The sequence below is a fragment of the Symphalangus syndactylus genome, chromosome 10 (assembly GCF_028878055.3).
Source record: "Symphalangus syndactylus isolate Jambi chromosome 10, NHGRI_mSymSyn1-v2.1_pri, whole genome shotgun sequence".
In the NCBI taxonomy this organism is placed as follows: domain Eukaryota; kingdom Metazoa; phylum Chordata; class Mammalia; order Primates; family Hylobatidae; genus Symphalangus; species Symphalangus syndactylus.
Window position 1 is genome coordinate 28,596,772 of NC_072432.2, and position 18,268 is coordinate 28,615,039.

The following is an 18,268-nucleotide window of genomic DNA, read 5'->3' on the forward strand; positions in this document are numbered from 1 at the left end:
CATACCTGTTCCTGAGAATAAAGAATCTCTTTTCCCAGCTTTTATTTAGTCGATCTGCTTCCCTCCTAAACCTATAATAAATTTACAGATGGTTAAATATTGTATTAGTTACAAATGAACATTATGTCTCATTACCAGTGCCTTTTACTCTATTACCAGTACCTTTCCACCTTCTTTTTCTCATTCTCTAAATTTGTCTTTAATGCTTCTATTTGAGACTCCAAACCATGTTTGTCTTCAACCTTTCAATAGAAAATATATCACAAAGTTAATTACACAAACAATATATCTTGTTTCTCCATAAATCTGAAAAGACTATTTCTATAAATAGTATGCATATTCTAACTACTATCAAAAACAATTTGAGGTGGGGCACGGTAGCTCACGCCTGTAATCCCAACATTTTGGGAAGCCAAGGTGGGAGGATGGCTTGAGCCTAGGAGTTTGAGACCAGTCTGGGCAATATAGTGGGACCTTGTCTCTACAAAAAATTAAAAATTAACAAGGCATGGTGGTGTGCACCTGTAGTCCCAGCTACTTGGGAGGCTGAGGAGGGAGAATTACGTAAGCCCAGGAGGTCGAAGCTGCAGTGAGCTGTGATCACGTCACTGCACTCCAGCCTGAATGACAGAACAAGACCCTGTCTCAAAAAAAATTTTTTTTTGAGAGAACAATGAGTTATATTTACTTGTAAATTACCATACATAGGAATGGTTTAAGATCCCATGCCTCTATTTCCTATAAATGGTGAACTTAGAAGCAGTTAGCTCTAAACCATATTACAAAGCAACCAAAATTGATCATCAGCCCCACAAGCTGCCCCGTTTTGTAAATTGTAAATCGTGTTTTCTAAATTGTAAATTGTGTTTTCCTTCACTTACTGTGGCCTCTCCATCTCTTCGTCATAGGCAGCAGCTTCCCCCAGTTACTCATTTCCTCCTTCTATCAAAACAGTTCTCAAGAAAGGATCTTACCAACTCAATCACAGTAGAGCTTTATGCCATTTATCAATAATGTTTATATTTTGCAAGAGGACAAAGTTTCGGCAAAATGAGTGAATCTCTAATAGTTGAATTGTAGGCATATCATGAATGAGAGAGACTTCCATGGATATGGCAGAGATGTGCTACAGAATAATACTAAAGAGGCAATCAGGTCTTCTATCTCTTCATAAGGCTAATCTTCAGTGTAGCTTCCAAAGTCATTGCTACTTTCTAAGCATAGCCAGCATCAATATAAACAATAACTAGGTTCGTAATAATGGTCATATTAGTCATTATTATACCTTAGATCCTGATATTTTCATCTTCTTTTCTTCTTCATGTGTCCCAATAGGTGTTGCATAGCTTATCTGGAAAGAAAATAAACCAAGGAAAATATAAATTTTCAAATTAATGCATAACAATGTGGCTTTTCTGCAGCTTTGAGAAAGAGAACTGAGACTTACAATATGGTAACCATAGTCCCCTGGCCATCTTCACTGTCTTATATAATTTAGATAATTCCGTGTTTATATGTATAATTTGCCATTGGACAATGGCAGCCCATTGAAAACAATTTTCCTATTAATAATACCAGTTTTTTAAAAATGCATTTTATTATAGTCTCGCTTCCATTGTATCTGTTTTGTTTTCAGAAAAATCCTATTAGAAAGGTGCTAGATCTCTTGGATCTATTCTCCATATTTTAACTTTTTTCATTATTTCTGTCTGCCATTTTGCACTATGTTCTAGGAAATTTTCTTCACTTTATCTTTCAGATTATTAAGTCTTAAGCTGTGTCAGTTTTATTATTCAGCCTGCCTATTGCCTTTTTTTCAAAGTTTTATTTGTTCCTTTTAATAAATTGTTCTTTGGTTCAGACTGTTCCTTTTTCATAGCTGCCTGTCCTTGTTAATGGAAAAAAGTTTCTTTTGAATGTCTCCCAAAATATTTTTTACTGAAATAATATATTTTAAATTTTTGTCTGTTCCCTGAATTAACTGCTTCAGGCAGGGCCAAGTGCTTTTCTTGTTCTCTTTGTTCACTCCGTAAATATTTGCTGAATGTTTATGATATGCCAACAATTGTTTAAGCACTGAAGATACAATAGAAAACAAAATTGAGCTAAAGTAGAGAAGGCAGATTTGAGAGAAATTACAAAAGAGGTAAAATTTAAGTGACTTTTTGAGTGAGGACAGAGCTGCCTGAAATTTCTCATTTGGGCAAGTAGATGGAGAATGATCCTATTCACTAAGAACAAACAATAAGAATAGGAACAATTTTGTGTGCTAGCCTCTTTTTGTTTTGGTTTTCTTTGTTTGTTTTTGATGAATTCAGATTTACCAAAACACTTTGAGTCTCAGGTACCCATGGCCTGTTCGAATGAAAACATGTAATAGGCAACTGATATGGTTTGGCTCTGTGTCCCCACCCAAATCTCATCTTGTAGCTCCCATAATTCCCACGTGTTGTGGGAGAGACCTGGTGGGAGATGACTGAATCATGGTGGCAGGTCTTTCCCATGCTGTTCTCAAGGTAGCGAATGGGTCTCATAAGATCTGATGGTTTTAAAAATGGGAGTTTCTCTGCACAAGCTCTCTCTTTGCCTGCTGCCATCCATGTAAAAAGTGAGTTGCTCCTCCTTGCCTTCTGCCATGATTGTGAGGCCTCCCCAGCTATGTGGAACTGAAAGTCCATTAAACCCCTTCTTCCCAGTCTTGGGTATGTCTTTATCAGCGATGTGAAAACAGACTAATATAGCAACTGAGACAGGGCCTGGAATTTGAGAGAGGGGTTGATCCTAGAGATATAATTTGGGATTCATCAGTACTTGGGTTGAAGCTAAAGATTTGGATAAGGCCATTCATCAGAAAAGTGGGGGTCACCAAAGTGACATGAGATGGACACTTTTTGGAATCCCTCCACCTATTTGTTCTCAAAAGGCACAATCCACTTGAACCACCTCTTTGCCCAGGGTACAAGGGATAGAGAGTGAGTTCACTGCCATTTGATTAACAGTAGTCCAAGGAAATCACTGGGGGAAGATCCTCAGGCCCAGGGTCAGGGAGAACATTTGCCATTATGCTAAAAAAAAATTAACCCAAATTAAAAAAATTAATCCCCAGAAAATTAGGAAAACAAATCAGTAGAACAAAATAAGTTTCCATGTACAAAGACATTAATATACTTATTTCACTATATCCAAAGTTACATCGGTGATTGAATGCTTATTTAAAAAAAAAACTATGTTTAAATTTATGTACAGTAAAAATTAGTTTCAATTTTTAAGGCTCCCTTTTCCCAGCTCTCATATAATGATCAACTATGTAATAACTAGAGATAAGTCCGTTCTAAAGTCTATCTTCTGTAAAGCAAATAATTATTCAATCTCTCCAAAAGACAACACTATTATGATGATGAAGATAACATCTCTTTTCATTAAAAAAGGAGAAAAAAAAGCATCACACGTAGACTAGAGTGTTTGCTCTCCAGTTCGAGTTGAACTTTCAACTTTGCTGCAACATGGTCTATTGAATCCTGGCTCTGTCCACATTAAACTGTCATTTTGTTTTGCCAGCTGCTGACATTCCACTTTCTCTGGAATACACACACTGGTCTTTATGTGGTCACTTCATTGACAGGTGCAAACACTGGACTCATAATAGATTGAGGTGAAAATGAGTGTTAATATTAAAATAAAAGTAATTAACTTCCTAAGTAGGAAAACACAAACACAAATTAAATAATTGTAAAGATAATAACATACTGTAATTTAACAAAATGTGTGTTTTTTTGAGACAGAGTTTCACTCTTGTTGCCCAGGCTGGAGTGCAATGGCACAATCTCAGCTCACTGCAACCTCCGCCTCCCGGGTTCAAGCGATTCTCCTGCCTCAGCCTCCCGAGTAGCTGGGATTACAGGTGCCTGCCACCACCCCTGGCTAATTTTTTTGTATTTTTAGTAGAGACGGGGTTTCGCCATGTTGGCCACGCTGGTCTTGAACTCCTGACCTCAGATGATCCACCCACCTTGGCCTCCTAAAGTGCTGAGATTAGAGGCATGAGCCACCACTACCGGCTGTGATTTAAAATAATTTATTATAAATATTTCTCATTCTCTTTTGTATTTGTATATACATTTATAATTAAAAATTCGCAAAATTAAGAAATAAAAGTTCATTTATAATGGAAGTTATGATTTTTAAATTTGCTTCCCATTTTTAAGCACTTACATCATATTTTTAAAAATTTAACAAATATACTATTCTAAATTAGAATAGTAGCCAGGGTTTGGCATAACAGAAGAAGCAAATTATGTTTATTAACTGCCGTAAGATTAACTACATTCCTTATCATACCCTCACATCTCTGTTTTCTTTTTCTTATCAAGAGTCAGTCCATTTAATTTCCACAAACATCTCTCTTATGAAACTTTAGTCATTTTCTCTGGGCTTAATGAAAGGTATTTTGCCTTTTACCTCTATACCCTTTAAATTGTCGAATATATTTATATTACCATTCAAGTAGTCTTTCTGACTCATCATGATGAAGAATAATTTTTCCTCTTTAAAACCTCAATCACTTTGACTTTCATATTAACATTTTTTAACCTGCCATGCAAATAACTACTTTTGAACACCAGTAATGTGCCAGTTGGTGGGAAGTGGCCAGGGAGAGGAGGGGCTAATAGAAACACACGAAACAAGGACCAACCTCATGCACCTACAATTTGGAGAGAAGAGGCTGAGAATTAGGAACACTGAGAATAAAATATGAGGCTGTGTGCGGACACACTAGTCATGACGGAGGCCAAAAATCAAAACAAAACATTTATCTACATATATCACTTGTGAATTTTCTTCTAACAAAATTGTTAAGGTAGGCAAATCTTTAAAAAATAGGACAAGACTTTCTTCATTTGATGTCCCCAAAGGTGCCACTCCATGTTTACCAAGGGGCTCTGAGGCATCTTGGTAGAATGACTGGGCTGTGAAGCCATACAGGATTTAGGCTGATCCAGGCTATATGCAACTCTCAAGCATGTCTCAAAGGTTCAGAAGGCCACAAAAGTCTGTCTGGGCCTGGCTTCCTCACCTGGCTCTAGACCATCCTAGACCTTGTGTTCATGTGTTCACTGTAGGAAGTCATCTATACAAAAGCAGAATACACATCTATTAAACTATTCACTCCAGAAAATTTGTGACCAGGTCGCTTCAGTGATAGGAATGTGTCTATTAAATATGATGAAGCCATTGTTTATAACAGAAAAAAAAAGAAACAATATCTCAGGAAGGCACTGGTAAATTGACATGAATTGGCTATGTAAATTGTGCTACTTCTGTGGGGTGAAATACATATAGCACATATAATTGATTATATAAATTCAATGGTATGGAACGATGTTATCCGCATCCCGTCGAAAATGAAAATCTGCATTAAGACTTGTCTGGAGGGGTGGTAATGAGAGGTTTTCAGTGATCATCTTTGGGTGGCAGGATTTTCTTAAAAATTTTCTTTTGGCATTTCCTCATTGAGCAAATTTTGTATAATAAGTATGTATCAATTTTGTGAGTTATTTTCTTCAAGACAGAGTTTGCTCCATAGCTCAGGCTGGAGTGCAGTGGCATGGTCTTGGCTCACTGCAGCCTCCACCTCCCCAGCTCAAGTGATCCTCCCACCTCCACCTCCCAAGTAACTGGAACTACAGGTGTGCACCACCATGCCCGGCTAATTTTTGTATTTTTTGTAGAGAAGAAGTCTTGCTATGTTCCCCAGGCTGGTCTTGAACTCCTGGGCTCAAGCAATCCTCCTGCCTGGGCCTTCCAAAGTGCTGGAATATTACAGGCATGAGCTTCTATGCCTGGCCCTGTATCCGTTTTATTAAAAAAATTCAGACTCCCTGGCTCTCGCTTAGGAAGCAAAAAATGCCATTCCAATGCTAAAAACAAGAAAAATCTAGATAAACTACAAAATAACAACTTTTCTTGAACCCATCAGAGAGCTGGGGTCACACCCAGGTAACCTAAATTCCAAACAGGAACAAGGCCCTCAGAAGAGAGATGAGAGCCATGAACAGTTCATAGGTCTCGTCTACAGCTGAAGAAGCACCATGCCAGCTTCACCACAAGCTTGTAAGAAGAATAAGCTAAAATATAAAGAACTTCTGAAGATCAAATGCTGGTGAGCAGGGCAGTCTGAAGTAGCTGGGGGCACATGTTAAAAGTGGAGCTTGCACTGACTCACAAGTCTTTTTTTTCTTTCCTGTCCCTTACCAGATACTCATGAGAAAAATTGAGGGCAGAGCAATTTTGAAAGGAGTCACTGTTGATGGTGCAGACTTGAGGAGGGGATCAGCAGCTACTGCAGGAAAATCACCTTCCCTGGGCCGTTCTATCCTAGGATGTGAAAGTCTTAAGCCTCTGGGAGAGGGGAAGCAAACTCTGGCCAACCAGGCTCAAAGAAGGTGATCAGTGGTTGATGCTGTGAAGAAGTGTTAGGTATCAAATCCCATTTATTTCTCCCAGGCCACTCCTTTCTCCAAAGGAAAAGTTTTCAACTGCTGGGATGGGCAGCAGAATCTCTTGCTCACAGCTCAAAAATGGAGATATATTATGTCAATGGGAAAAACAAAAGAAACAGGTTGCTCCCCTAGGGGAAGGGAATGGTAACTGTCTTGGACCTTCAACTCTGTGCCAATACCAAGTGGAGGTGTCCTACTATTGCAGGAAGGACAGGAAACTCCTGCCCAAGACCAACTTCAGATACAAGGCAGAGTGAACTGCCCCAGGGAAGAGGGGCAAGAATGCTGAGAAAGTCCACCTCTGGGGCCTGAGCATACAACACTTCTGAAAGTCTGAGTTTGGATTAGAACCACAGAGAATGCTCTCTACCTTCACTCATGGAGCACCAAGCAATAGCAGTGCACTACTGAGGCATGGATAAGAGCATAGAGGCAGATCTTCTCTATGCACATGTGGACAGGTTCTATAAGCTGAGGGTAGAGTGGTAGTCAGAGAAAAGCACTCTGTGACCCCAACTCCCACTCTAGTCACATACCCACCACAAAAAGAATATCAAAACTGTTGCCTGGTGCAGTGGCTTACACCTGTAATCCCAGCACTTTGGGGGGCCAAGGCGGGAGAATCCCTTGAGCTTGGGAGTTCGAGAACAGCCTGGGCAATATGGCGAAATTCTATCTCTATAAAAAATACAAAAGTTAGCTGGGCATAGCGGCATGTGCCTGTAGTCTCAGCTGCTTGGGAGGCTGAGGTGGGAGGATGGCCTGAACCCAGGAGACAGACATTTCAGTGAGCTGAGATCACAGCACTGCACTCCAACCTGGGTGACAGAGCCAGACTCTGTTATTTTTTTTTTTTAAATAAAAGACTGTGGTCCAGTAGAGGTAACCATAGCAACAACCAAACTCAACTCAACTTTGGTTAGATTGTCCCAACCTGTCACAGTAGTCATACACACCCCCCCACACACACATGTATGTATACACACATATGTGTATGGGTGTTTATATGTATAGTCTCATAAGAGACAGGTTATTTCCATGTATGAATACAATTTATTTCAATCTCTACTATTCTACACATGATGTCCAGCATTCAATCAGAAATATGAGGCAGCTTGCTGGAACAGGCTGGATGGTGCCAGACATGTTAGGTGGTTGTACCATGTGGCCTCTGGCATCCCCATTGCCAACCACGGGCGAGCTCTCGGTGCACTGGTGGCCTGGCATGCTGCTTCAACTATAGCTGTGTCAGCATGTGATGATGCCATCCCATACCAATTTGGCTACTGGAATCCCTAGTAGTAAAGTAAAATACTCAAGGGTCTCCAGCACAGACAGTGACTACACTGACCTCCTAAGGTTTAAAAAAGGCCTTCCCAAGATGCCTTAGAAGGCCATTGCAGTCGCCACTGTGCTGTTTCTGATTGGCACCTTTCTATTATCATAGGCTCCCTCCTACTGTCGGGCTACATCAGCAAAGTGGGGACAGACTAGGCTGTTCCAGTTCTGATCACTGGCAATTTGGTGTTCCTGCCAAATGCATCCAAAAGCTACCAGGGTTACTCCTACCATGACCTTCCAGACTTTGATGACTAGCACCCACCTCAGCCCTGAGAAGAGTCACAGTGGAACTGCACCCGGCTTTAAGATTCTGAGCAGAAACTATGTCTAAGGGCTAAAGAATTCTGCAGTTTGCAGATGTTTAATAAAACATCGGCCAGATTTTGTGGGTCTATTCCAAAGATGTTAACTGAGCTTACAATCAGATCATTCAGACATGGTCTATTTTTTGTCTCCTGGCCCTGACAAAAAGCTGCTGACAACGTTTTCCCCAGGAATATGGAACATGGAGGAATAGCAATGTTCATTGTCTGGAAAAATGGGAACTTATTCTGTAAAGGAATGTGTTGTCTTCACCATCCTATTTAGAGTCCAACACTTCTTTTAAATAGTCTTGATTGTCAATTTCTTCTTGTAGCAAATGAAAGAATACAGTATGTCTTTTTAAAATTACTAGGTAATTTATTTTTAAAATATCTAAGTATCTTATCTCCTACACTTATTTCTACCTTCATGTTCTAGTGGAAAATGATGGTAAAATCAAATATCGGTGAGAGTCCATCTGTAATATTTTTTACTTGCTTTCTTATCGACAGCATCTGGGAATTCTTCAAACTACAGAGCAAGTTTTCAAAATGTAAACACTTTAAACACTTTCTCTGTTTACCAATCTTTAGTGAGCTCTAATTTGGTTCACCAATAGACTGGGCAGCATACAATTTGGGTCATTCTGTCCTTTGTATATCAAGCTATTCTGTATATCATGCCTTTAAGGATTGGACTTTTGGCTGTTTCCTAATGAAAAATGCAGAGAAGTGATTCTTATTTAGAGTTGATAACCCTAGAGCTAGCACCTAATATTATGATGGCATTCTGCTAAAGATCGCAAGACTCAGCCTGGATCCCTAGAAGACTAGATTGAGTTAGGTTGATTGTATTTCCTAGCTTGCAAAAAGTGACTTATATTCAAAGTAAATTAAAATGTCAAAACAAAACCAAACAAAAGACAGACAAAAAGGCAAGGAAAAAAAATCCATCGTTGGGAGACAAAGCAATAAACAGAACCAGACTCAAAGATGACCCATATCTTGGAACTATCAGATAAAGACTTTGAAAGAACTATAATCAAAATGTTAGAGAACCTAGGAGAAAAGGTGAACAACATGCGTGATAAACAATAGACAGGGAATTTCATCAGAGAGGTGGAAAATGTAAAAAAGAATCAAATGGAAATACTAGAAATAAACCAGGCAACAATCAAGATGAAGAATTTGTTGGATGGGCTCATCAGCAGACTCAATATAACTGAAAAAAGTAATCAGTGAATTTGAAGGTAGGTAAAAAAAGACAACTCTCCAAACTGAAACAAAGAAAAAAAGCAGTTCAAACTTTAATGAGCTGAGCATGTAAGAGTGGTGGAATAACATCACACAGTCTAGCACAGACATATTTGAAGGCAAAGACATAATTGTAGATAATGTTTAGGAGTTAACAAAAGATATTAAACTACAAATTCAAGAAGTTCAGGATAAATAGAAATAAAGAGATGAAGGAGAGGGGACAAGAAACAACCAAAGATACTTTATTATCCAGCTGTTGAAAAGCAAAGAGAAAGAGAAACTCTTGGAGTCAATCCAAAATAAAAGACATTACAAACAGAGAAACGAAGTTAAAATTTACAGCATACTTCTCGTCAGGAACTATGCAAGCCAAAAGAGGGTGTAGTCATATCTTCAAAGTATTAAAAGAATAAAACTGTCAACGCAGACTCAGAAAATATTTCAGAAAAATATCTATCAAAAATAAAGGCAAAAAAAGGGTTTTTTCCAGACACAAACAAAAACTAAGAGAATTCATTGGTAGGAGACCAAAAGGAAGAGGGTGTATGACACCAGATAGAAACCTAGATCTACACAAAGAAATGAAAGCTCTAGAAATGGCATAAATAAAAGTGTCAAATGCAAATCTTACCGTGACAATTATATCAATTTTTGTTACATGAAAATATTTATATTAAACTTTAATTTTTGAAGCATATAACATGTTAGGAACTCTAAAGAACTGTCCCTTTGTTGGGAATATTGGAGAAGATTATCCAAAGGCATTTAGAGCAAGATTCATGGACAGATAGGAGTTCTAAGTGGCTTTCCTGGGAGCTCATAAGAAACACTCTTTACCGCTGAAGACTAAGCTATTTGGTGGGAGATTTCCCACCAGAGGTTCCTATGGATTGCAGTGACTTCTTATTGACCTCTTATCAATCAGCTGCTTGGATGCTTCAGTCTGAAATCTTTTTTATATTACTTTCCTAATGGTTGCTCTCCTAACTTTTCCAGTGGTTGCATAAAAATCTAAACCTTCATATTGAAATCTTTCCAATTTTAATACAAAAAGACCTTTCAAATATGCTTTATTTAATGTAAACCAGACAGAAATCTTATAAATTGTAATTGAATTCGACTTGCAAATTGTCAACTAGGGAGACAGACCACCAGAATCACACTTGAGGTCGTTTAGGCCTGTAACCATCATTTCTGGTGGAATGAATTCAAATAAATGTTCACTGTATACTTTCAGCCATTGGATTAACTGGACTCCATAGTGCTTCATAGTATTAGGTGTAGATAACTTCTTTTTCTTTTACAGATTTGGAAGAGAAAATGCCATGAAAATTTGGGGAGTCCAATTAATACAAGGGCTGAGATACAGTATCTCAATACCTGCATACACACACACACACACACACACGCAACAAAGAAATGATTCCCACACTAAAATTGCTGAAGGAGATCCTCAAACTGTTTTTAAGACACATTTTTTTGTTTTGAAACAGGATCTAGCTATATTGTCCTGGCTGGAATGCAATGGTGGGATCATAGCTCACTGCAGCCTTGACTCCTGGACTCAAACAATCCTCTCACCTCAGCCTCCTGAGTAGCTAGGACCACAGACACACACTAACACACTTGGCTAACTTAAAAAATATTTGTAGAGGTGGGGTCTCACTATGTTGCCCAGGCTGGTCTCAAACTCCTGGCCTCAAGTGATCCTCCCGCCTCAGCCTCTCAAAATGTTGGAATTACAGGTGTGAGCAGCCACCCCTGGACTGTTTTAAAGATTTTTTTAAAGCCTAAAATAAAAGTGTACCTTTATTCCCTAATTAAGCTGCATAAGCTAACACAACTTAAGAACTCTGGATTTGGCGAGCAATATATCAATTTGGTGAGATGTCACTGGTTATCTAAGATTGTTCAGATATGCAAATGAGAAGAAATAGTAATAGATGAATCAATAAGAGGAAACAAAGAATTTTAATAGGATCAATTTTCATGATGAACAAGCAGAGATTCCATTGAGGAGAAGAAAGTTAAGAGAGTGTTAAATGAAAAAAGGTTTAAGAACCATCCTTCATGAAAATAAGTTCCTAAAGAAAACAAAATTGATGTGTTATAACTCACATAGACTTATTCCCAGGGTTTGAGGAGAAAGTTGGGATCTGGAGAGACTGGGGTTGGAGAAACTGACAAGTTTGGCCAGGCTAAATCCAAAGACAGTGGTCAACAGTCCACGGCCAGCATCTAGAGGGGTGCAGCCATCTCTGGCTTGACTCTGGTGAGCAGCGATTTAATACACCAGGCAGCAGCACTGGCAGATGTGACGATGGCAGTCAGGATGAGTGACAGCATGTCAGATGCTCAGCCTTCTGGGGGAAAGACCCATGTCTGGGTAGTGTCAGGAGTCTGGCCAAATGACCTGGTGTTCAGGACCAGCCTTGACTCCCACTGGGAACTGGAGAGAAATCCACAGCTGAAGCCCCAGCAAATGGAATCAAGCAACACCATGTGAGGGGCAGGGGGTGGGGGAGAGGTTCACCTCGCTGTCTGTGGGCTCCTGAATGTCAGGGATGACATTTCTGCTACCACCAAGTCGCTATCATCTGTGGTCAGGACCTCACATCTGTCCCAATGGCTGACAGTGCGTAGGGAAGAATAAGGACATTATCCAAACCTTGAATTTATCTATTCCTGATTTCACAGCAAAATCTTCAGTCCTCAGTTTAAGTCACACTCAAACCTAGTGAACGCCACAAATAAAATGTTATAATTGTTTCACAACAAAATCAATAAGAGCACAAGCATAAACCCCCTTTTCAGTCGGTTTTTGACATCATCTTTTCATGTATCCCACAAATATTAAACGCTATTTTCACTAGAATATTTTCTGTTCCAAATATGCCGAAGGTATTTATTTAATTTATTATCAAACTACCCAGCATAAAATAAGGCAGAAGATGAAAGTCACCTTTCAGCTGGATTTTAAATATATTACTCACATTTTCAATTTTGCTCTCTGAGAGCAGAATCTAAAGATGAATTCATTTTAGTAATAAATGAAAAATGTGATTTTCGATGATTTTGACATTTTATCTCTACATTTTAGGGTTATCCATATTATAAAACAAAGATCAAGTATGATAAGGATAATTCTTTTGTGTCATCATAATCCATCAAAATATAGTAAATATCCTTTGACAACCTCTGAAGATCATGCACATGTACAGGATTGTCCTATCTCTGTTACTGCATTGCCTAGCACTGCCGGATAAACAACGGGTAAAGTGCTGGTTTTCCCACACTGCTCTGCAGCTCCCTTAACTGCCTGCTGTATCAAGCCAAGCCAAGGGAAAAAAGAATGGAATAATGAAACAGTAAGCAGATTATATTGTTTTCTTCTCTAATAGAGCTTATCTTAAATGTGCAATTTAACCAAATAAGAGTTGTATCTAGGAGAAAAATAGGAAATTTCAGAAGAAAAGATCTTTTCTTCAACCATCTAGCCTATAATATTATATAGCTATAGTAATAATTCTATATCCCATAATAACAATTTTTTTTAAAATCACTAGCTTGCAAGGTGACTATGGTCATAACTGCAGAATAGTTGCAATACTATTTTACCTAACACTTCTTGAATGTTTAAAAAAAGAAGTTCTAGAGTTTTTATTGAAGTCTTTTATCTGTAGAAATTGCTTTGTATTGAGAGAACTCTAAGAATGGGAACATGACTGACTTTCTCCCATGTCCCATTTCCCACACAGAAGGGCCCTGATTCTTTCTGCAGATCAAAGCATGCACCATATGTTCATCAGTATAGACCTGGTTACCCCATGGAAGCTCAGAAGTCCTACATGGAAGCATGTATTGGGTGCAAGCATAATTAACTAATTACTCAGGGTTGGGAGAGGAAAACCTGAGAATCCATTTTAACCTTGATATATGAAACTTGAGTATTTGAAATGTTTTGCACATATCAAAAAGCAAACTTTACATAAAAGCACTGTACAAATACAGATTTTATGTTGTGAAATCGTTCATTAATAGAAATCAGACAGCTAATGTTCATATCGTATTTTTCAGACTGGCTAAACACTCAGTTTATCACTGTGTGCTCCGCTGTGGGTAGCACGTGTGCTGTTCCCACCGAATGACACAGATTTCAAAAAAATAAGTATGATTAATTAGATACGTTAAATGACTGATGTACAAAGTTCCTGTAACAAGCCCTCCATGTGGTAATTTACACGTGGTAAATATTATAAAACCCTTTAAAGACAATTTTTAATAGGTCCAGCTACCTCCATGGAGTTAAATATTTAAAAGAGGAGCAGGAAAATTATAGCTAGAATGTGTATATATACGGTAAAGAATAAACCACAGTGGACGGGGATAGAAGGGAGCGCTTAGAACAACAGGATTATTATTATTAACAAAGTGTAAGGGACAGTAATAACAGTGAACTAGAAAAACATACTTCATTTTAAAATTGAGCCAATTCATAGAAATACGTAAACCCAGTTTAAGTAATCTCTACACTCCCCCAGTCCAATTTTGACTTATTGTTATATATTAACTTCAGAGACTCCCTCAGCTGACAAAATGTACTGGTAAGCTTTGGAGATACCCAGGCCACCATCATTACAGTCACAGGGAAAGATTGTTACACAAAGAGAAAAGCCTGTTGAAATGACACCTTCTCAGAGATTTGTCAGTCTTTGTCCTTTATTTTGCATTTTCGGTGGGGGACAACAGGGAATATCTCTGCCCCTTGTGACTGTGACTTTGGAAGCTCAGCTTCCATCTGTAAACTGGGGACACCGGAGCTTCCAAGCTGGAATTCTAAGATTTAGTTCCAGCCTTGGGGTTGCTGTGGGGACCGGGGCACCTTCTGCTACAGCTGCCCCCTGCTGCTGTGACCTCAGAACAAGAGGCTCAGCTGCTCTGCCCCAGTCGCTGACCGGGCTGTGCAGTCCTCCCAGCCATCATCTCGGAGCCTCAGACCACAGACCCCTGACACATGACCAATTTCATGGCAGCTGACCCAGCCTTGGGCCCCTCACCCAGCGTGGCCGGTCTCCCCAACCAGGTCAGCATGCAGCATTGCACAGCAGTTCAGTTCTTTCTTTGTGTGGTCCAAAAAAATACTTCCCAAAGTCTGGGTTATAAAAATCTTACTTCTAGAACCTAGTCACTGGTCATTTCTATGCAAAATTTACCCTCTTCCAGTGTCAGTTTTTTCCCTTGGGAAATTACACTGATTTCCAATTGTCTACACTTCCTAGCTCTCTGCAAAGTGGAAATGCTCACAGAGGAGAATGCTTTTTCTCTTCCCAGTAGAGTGACTTCCAGTAGCGCAACAAGCCTGGCCTTGCTCTACCTGCTCCCTCCCGCTCTGTGGATATGAGGAGTGGTCCATCTCCTGGCGAGTGGGCATGAGAGATCTGCACCTCGCCTTCTCCCTTTTTGGAGCAAGGATGCACACAGCGTGCACAATTCTGCTCCAGTCCTCCATGCTCTAAGTGAGAGAAGTGCAAATTCTGCCCTGTGTAAGAGAAGAAGGAAGAATGTGGGAACACGTAGGAATAGGACAGAGTTTGAGAGAGCAAAACATGGGTTCTATGCCTTCTAAAAGGAGCCTTGACTACACAATTCACAGTGTCCACAGAACAACTAAGAGTTGTAGAAATACAACTATTCTTACGGCTAAGAGCAGAAGGCTGTAGAGATACAGGGTCATAATGATGGGAGGTATTGTATAATGTAGTGAGCAGTGCCACATAAACATACACACAATTAGCCCACAGTGAGCTGAGTGTCTCAGAGCTACTTCTTAGCACCTCCTTTTTATGTAGACCAAGGGTGCCACCCTAGCTCCTGCAGAAACAGTTGTGATGATCTGGGGAAAGGTAGAAAAGGAGAGCAGCAGCATAGAGTTCATGCATGCACGTCTCTGAGAGCGTGATTTCACCCAGTTGTAGGCTGAGGAGTCCTGCATGAGCAAATGGACTGGCTACCTGTGTGTCCTTCCGGGAATCTTCTGATGACACTGGGCAGTAATGAGTTTGAGACTGCATATCCTAGAAAGTGCTTGGGATGTAGCTTCTCTATTTTGGTAATTAAATAGAGACCCACTGGTGCTTAGTGACTTAGCTAAATCAACTGCCTGGCTGGGGATACTGATGACTTCATCTTGGGAAAGTGAAGGAGGCTCCCTCTGACATGTTGGTTTAGAAATAGGCAGCTGGAGCCCCCCACTCAGGGGTGAGAACCAGGTGTGCTTAGACTGCAGGCCTCATGGATAGGGCTAAAGAGACAGGAGCCCCTGTGCAGAGGAAGGTGGACAGGGTGTGGTCACGGAAGCAGTTCTTACCACAGCTTGGTCTTCCTTTAAAGCCTTCTTTGGTGTCTTGGCTTTCTTGGCCCCAGCAGATGATACACTCATGGTCGCAGAATGTGGCCTCGAAGCTGTGGTGCTGGGTGGAGACTTGGGCCGTGGGGACAAAGAGGCTTCTCTCCCCGTGGCTGATCTTACAGCCTGCCACGCAAAAAGAAACAACTTTGTTATTCTCATTTTGTTTCTTGGATTTGTGTCCCTTTCTTTCACACTCTTCCCCTCCCCTGAGCTGGAATTGCAGAGTTGAGGTTTTCAGTCCTAGAGCGCATGGATTTGTTCTTGCTTCCGGGCCCACAGTCTCTCTTAGCAGGATTTGATTGGCAGGCTGGGCTTATTTCTCCACTCTCCCCCTTTAATCCTCATGTCCTAAGAAGAACACACCAACAGATCCATGCTGTTTGGAAGCCCCTGAAACGGTGGTCTATGTGGAGAGGGGTGGGTGGCAGCTCGAGGCTTGTATCTAGGTAGGAAGAAGGTAGGGAAATAGTAGGAAGGATGAGGATATCAGGATGCACTCCTCCTGATGCCCCACTAGCTGGCTTTTTGGCTTTCGATTTCACTCTCTGCTCCCTGTTCTCAACAATCAGCTCCTGATCTCCCATTTGCACTTCTTGCCCCACTTTATTTATTTATTTATTTATTTATTTATTTATTTTTAAAGAGCTAGACTCTCACTATGTTGCGCAGGCTGGTCTTGAACTCCTGGACTCAAGCAATCCTCCTGCCTCGGCCTCCCAAAGTACTAGGATTATAGACATGAGCCACTGCTCCCGGCCTTGCTCTCACTTTCGAGAACTTTCTTTTTCAAACTCAGGTTGGAAAGTGAAAAACCTCAGTATGCTACACAGATTTGTCAATTCAGATACCGAAATCAGAGAAGCACAAAATTAAAGAGAAAGAGAGAGAGAAAAAAAACTTAAATACAAACCTTTACACTTAAGCTGCCATACTTTTTTCTCATTTCCTTGTCCTCTTTCTGTTTATTAATCTGTAAAATTGAAGGCCCATATCATTGGTTATTATCTGCAAAGATTAAAAAAGGCAATTTTCTGTAAAACTTCTATAAGCAATGAAAGAGTAACATTTTAAACCATTTGTCTCCCGAAACTATTATGGGATAAAAGTTATAATATCAAAGAAAAAACAAACTTGTATCCAGAAAAAGAACTTTTATTAAAAAAGTGAACAGGAATACATAACATTGCAAAAATCTAAAGTCATTAACATTTATTCATTGAATTAAGTACAACAAAGATCATAGGAAAACATGCATTATTTGCTTATGAGGTGATAATTTGATACATTATTATAACAGCTACAAATACTAGGCCTTATTCTTAATATAAGATAGCTTGAGAAGGCCGGGCACAGTGGCTCACACCTGTAATCCCACTTTGGGAGGCTGAGGCAGGTGTATCACCTGAGGTCAGGAGTTCAAGACCAGCCTGGCCAACATGATGAAACCCCATCTCTACTGAAAATACAAAAAATTTGCTGGGCGTGGTGGCGGGCGCCTGTAATTCCAGCTACTTGGGAGGCTGAGGCAGGAGAATCGCCTGAATCCTGGAGGTAGAGGTTGCAGTGAGCCAAGATAGTGCCATTGCACTCCAGCCTGGGCAACAAGAGTGAAACACAGTCTCAAAAAAAAGAAAAAAAAAGATAGCTTGAGAAATTTAAGATAATTTAATAGTTAAACTTCAATAATGTAATGAATGAAATTTTACTTTAAAAATCAATTTCAAAGCTGGGTGCAGTGGCTTACGCCTGTAATCCCAACACTTTGGGAGGCTGAAGCAGGAGGATTGCTTGAAGCCAGGAGTTCAAGACCAGCCTGAGCAACATAGCAAGACCTCTGTCTCCATAAAAAATAAAAAAATAAAAATTACTCGGGTGTGGTGGCGTGTACGTATAGTCCCAGCTACTCAGGTGGCTGATGCAGGAGAATCGCTTGAGCTCAGGAGTTTGAGGTTACAGTGAGCTGTGATTGTGCCACTGCATTCCAACCTAGACAACAGAGTGAGACCCTGACTTCAGAAAAAAAATCAATTTTAATTTCTAGGCATAAAAGGTATTGTATCAAAAAATGTATTATCAGTGCATGTTTCCATAATATTAAGATTTTTTCATAATATGAATTTATGAGTAAGGCCAGGGATTCTAATTATAACTAATCCTACTTGAAATTAAACAATGATGAGAAACACATCTAACCATTAATCTCATTGGCATCTGAACAACAACTACCATGGATTTGTAAAATTCTCTCTCACCTACCAATAAAGCAGAACTCAAGAGCAAGCAGGGCTGTCTAACAACATCTTGCAGTCTGAGAGGATAGTTGCTGATGCCCACGAAAGGCTTTACTTGGTTGGTTTCAATGGGTTTGAACTCAAGCCTAATACAGTCATGAATGGCTTAACAATGGGGATACATTCTGAGAAATGTCTCATTAGGCAATTTTATCATGTGCAAACATT

General features: G+C 39.8%; 1 protein-coding gene and 1 pseudogene across 2 annotated transcripts in view; one reads left to right on the forward strand and one right to left on the reverse strand.

The window, feature by feature from the left end:
- Positions 1 to 18,268, reverse strand: part of C10H10orf67 (chromosome 10 C10orf67 homolog) — a 152,953-nt gene that overhangs the window by 52,026 nt on the left and 82,659 nt on the right. Inside the window, exons 9-13 of one of the 2 annotated variants that reach the window (XM_055296760.2) lie at positions 16,720 to 16,779; positions 15,768 to 15,932; positions 1,286 to 1,351; positions 163 to 242; positions 6 to 71 (exon numbers count right to left, since the gene is read on the reverse strand). In XM_055296760.2, coding sequence (XP_055152735.2) covers positions 6 to 71; positions 163 to 242; positions 1,286 to 1,351; positions 15,768 to 15,932; positions 16,720 to 16,779 — 437 coding nt within the window. The remainder of the gene's footprint in view (positions 1 to 5; positions 72 to 162; positions 243 to 1,285; positions 1,352 to 15,767; positions 15,933 to 16,719; positions 16,780 to 18,268) is intronic. The other variant, XM_055296761.2, reaches the window with a different exon arrangement.
- Positions 7,759 to 8,096, forward strand: LOC129491999 (transmembrane protein 230-like; annotated as a pseudogene).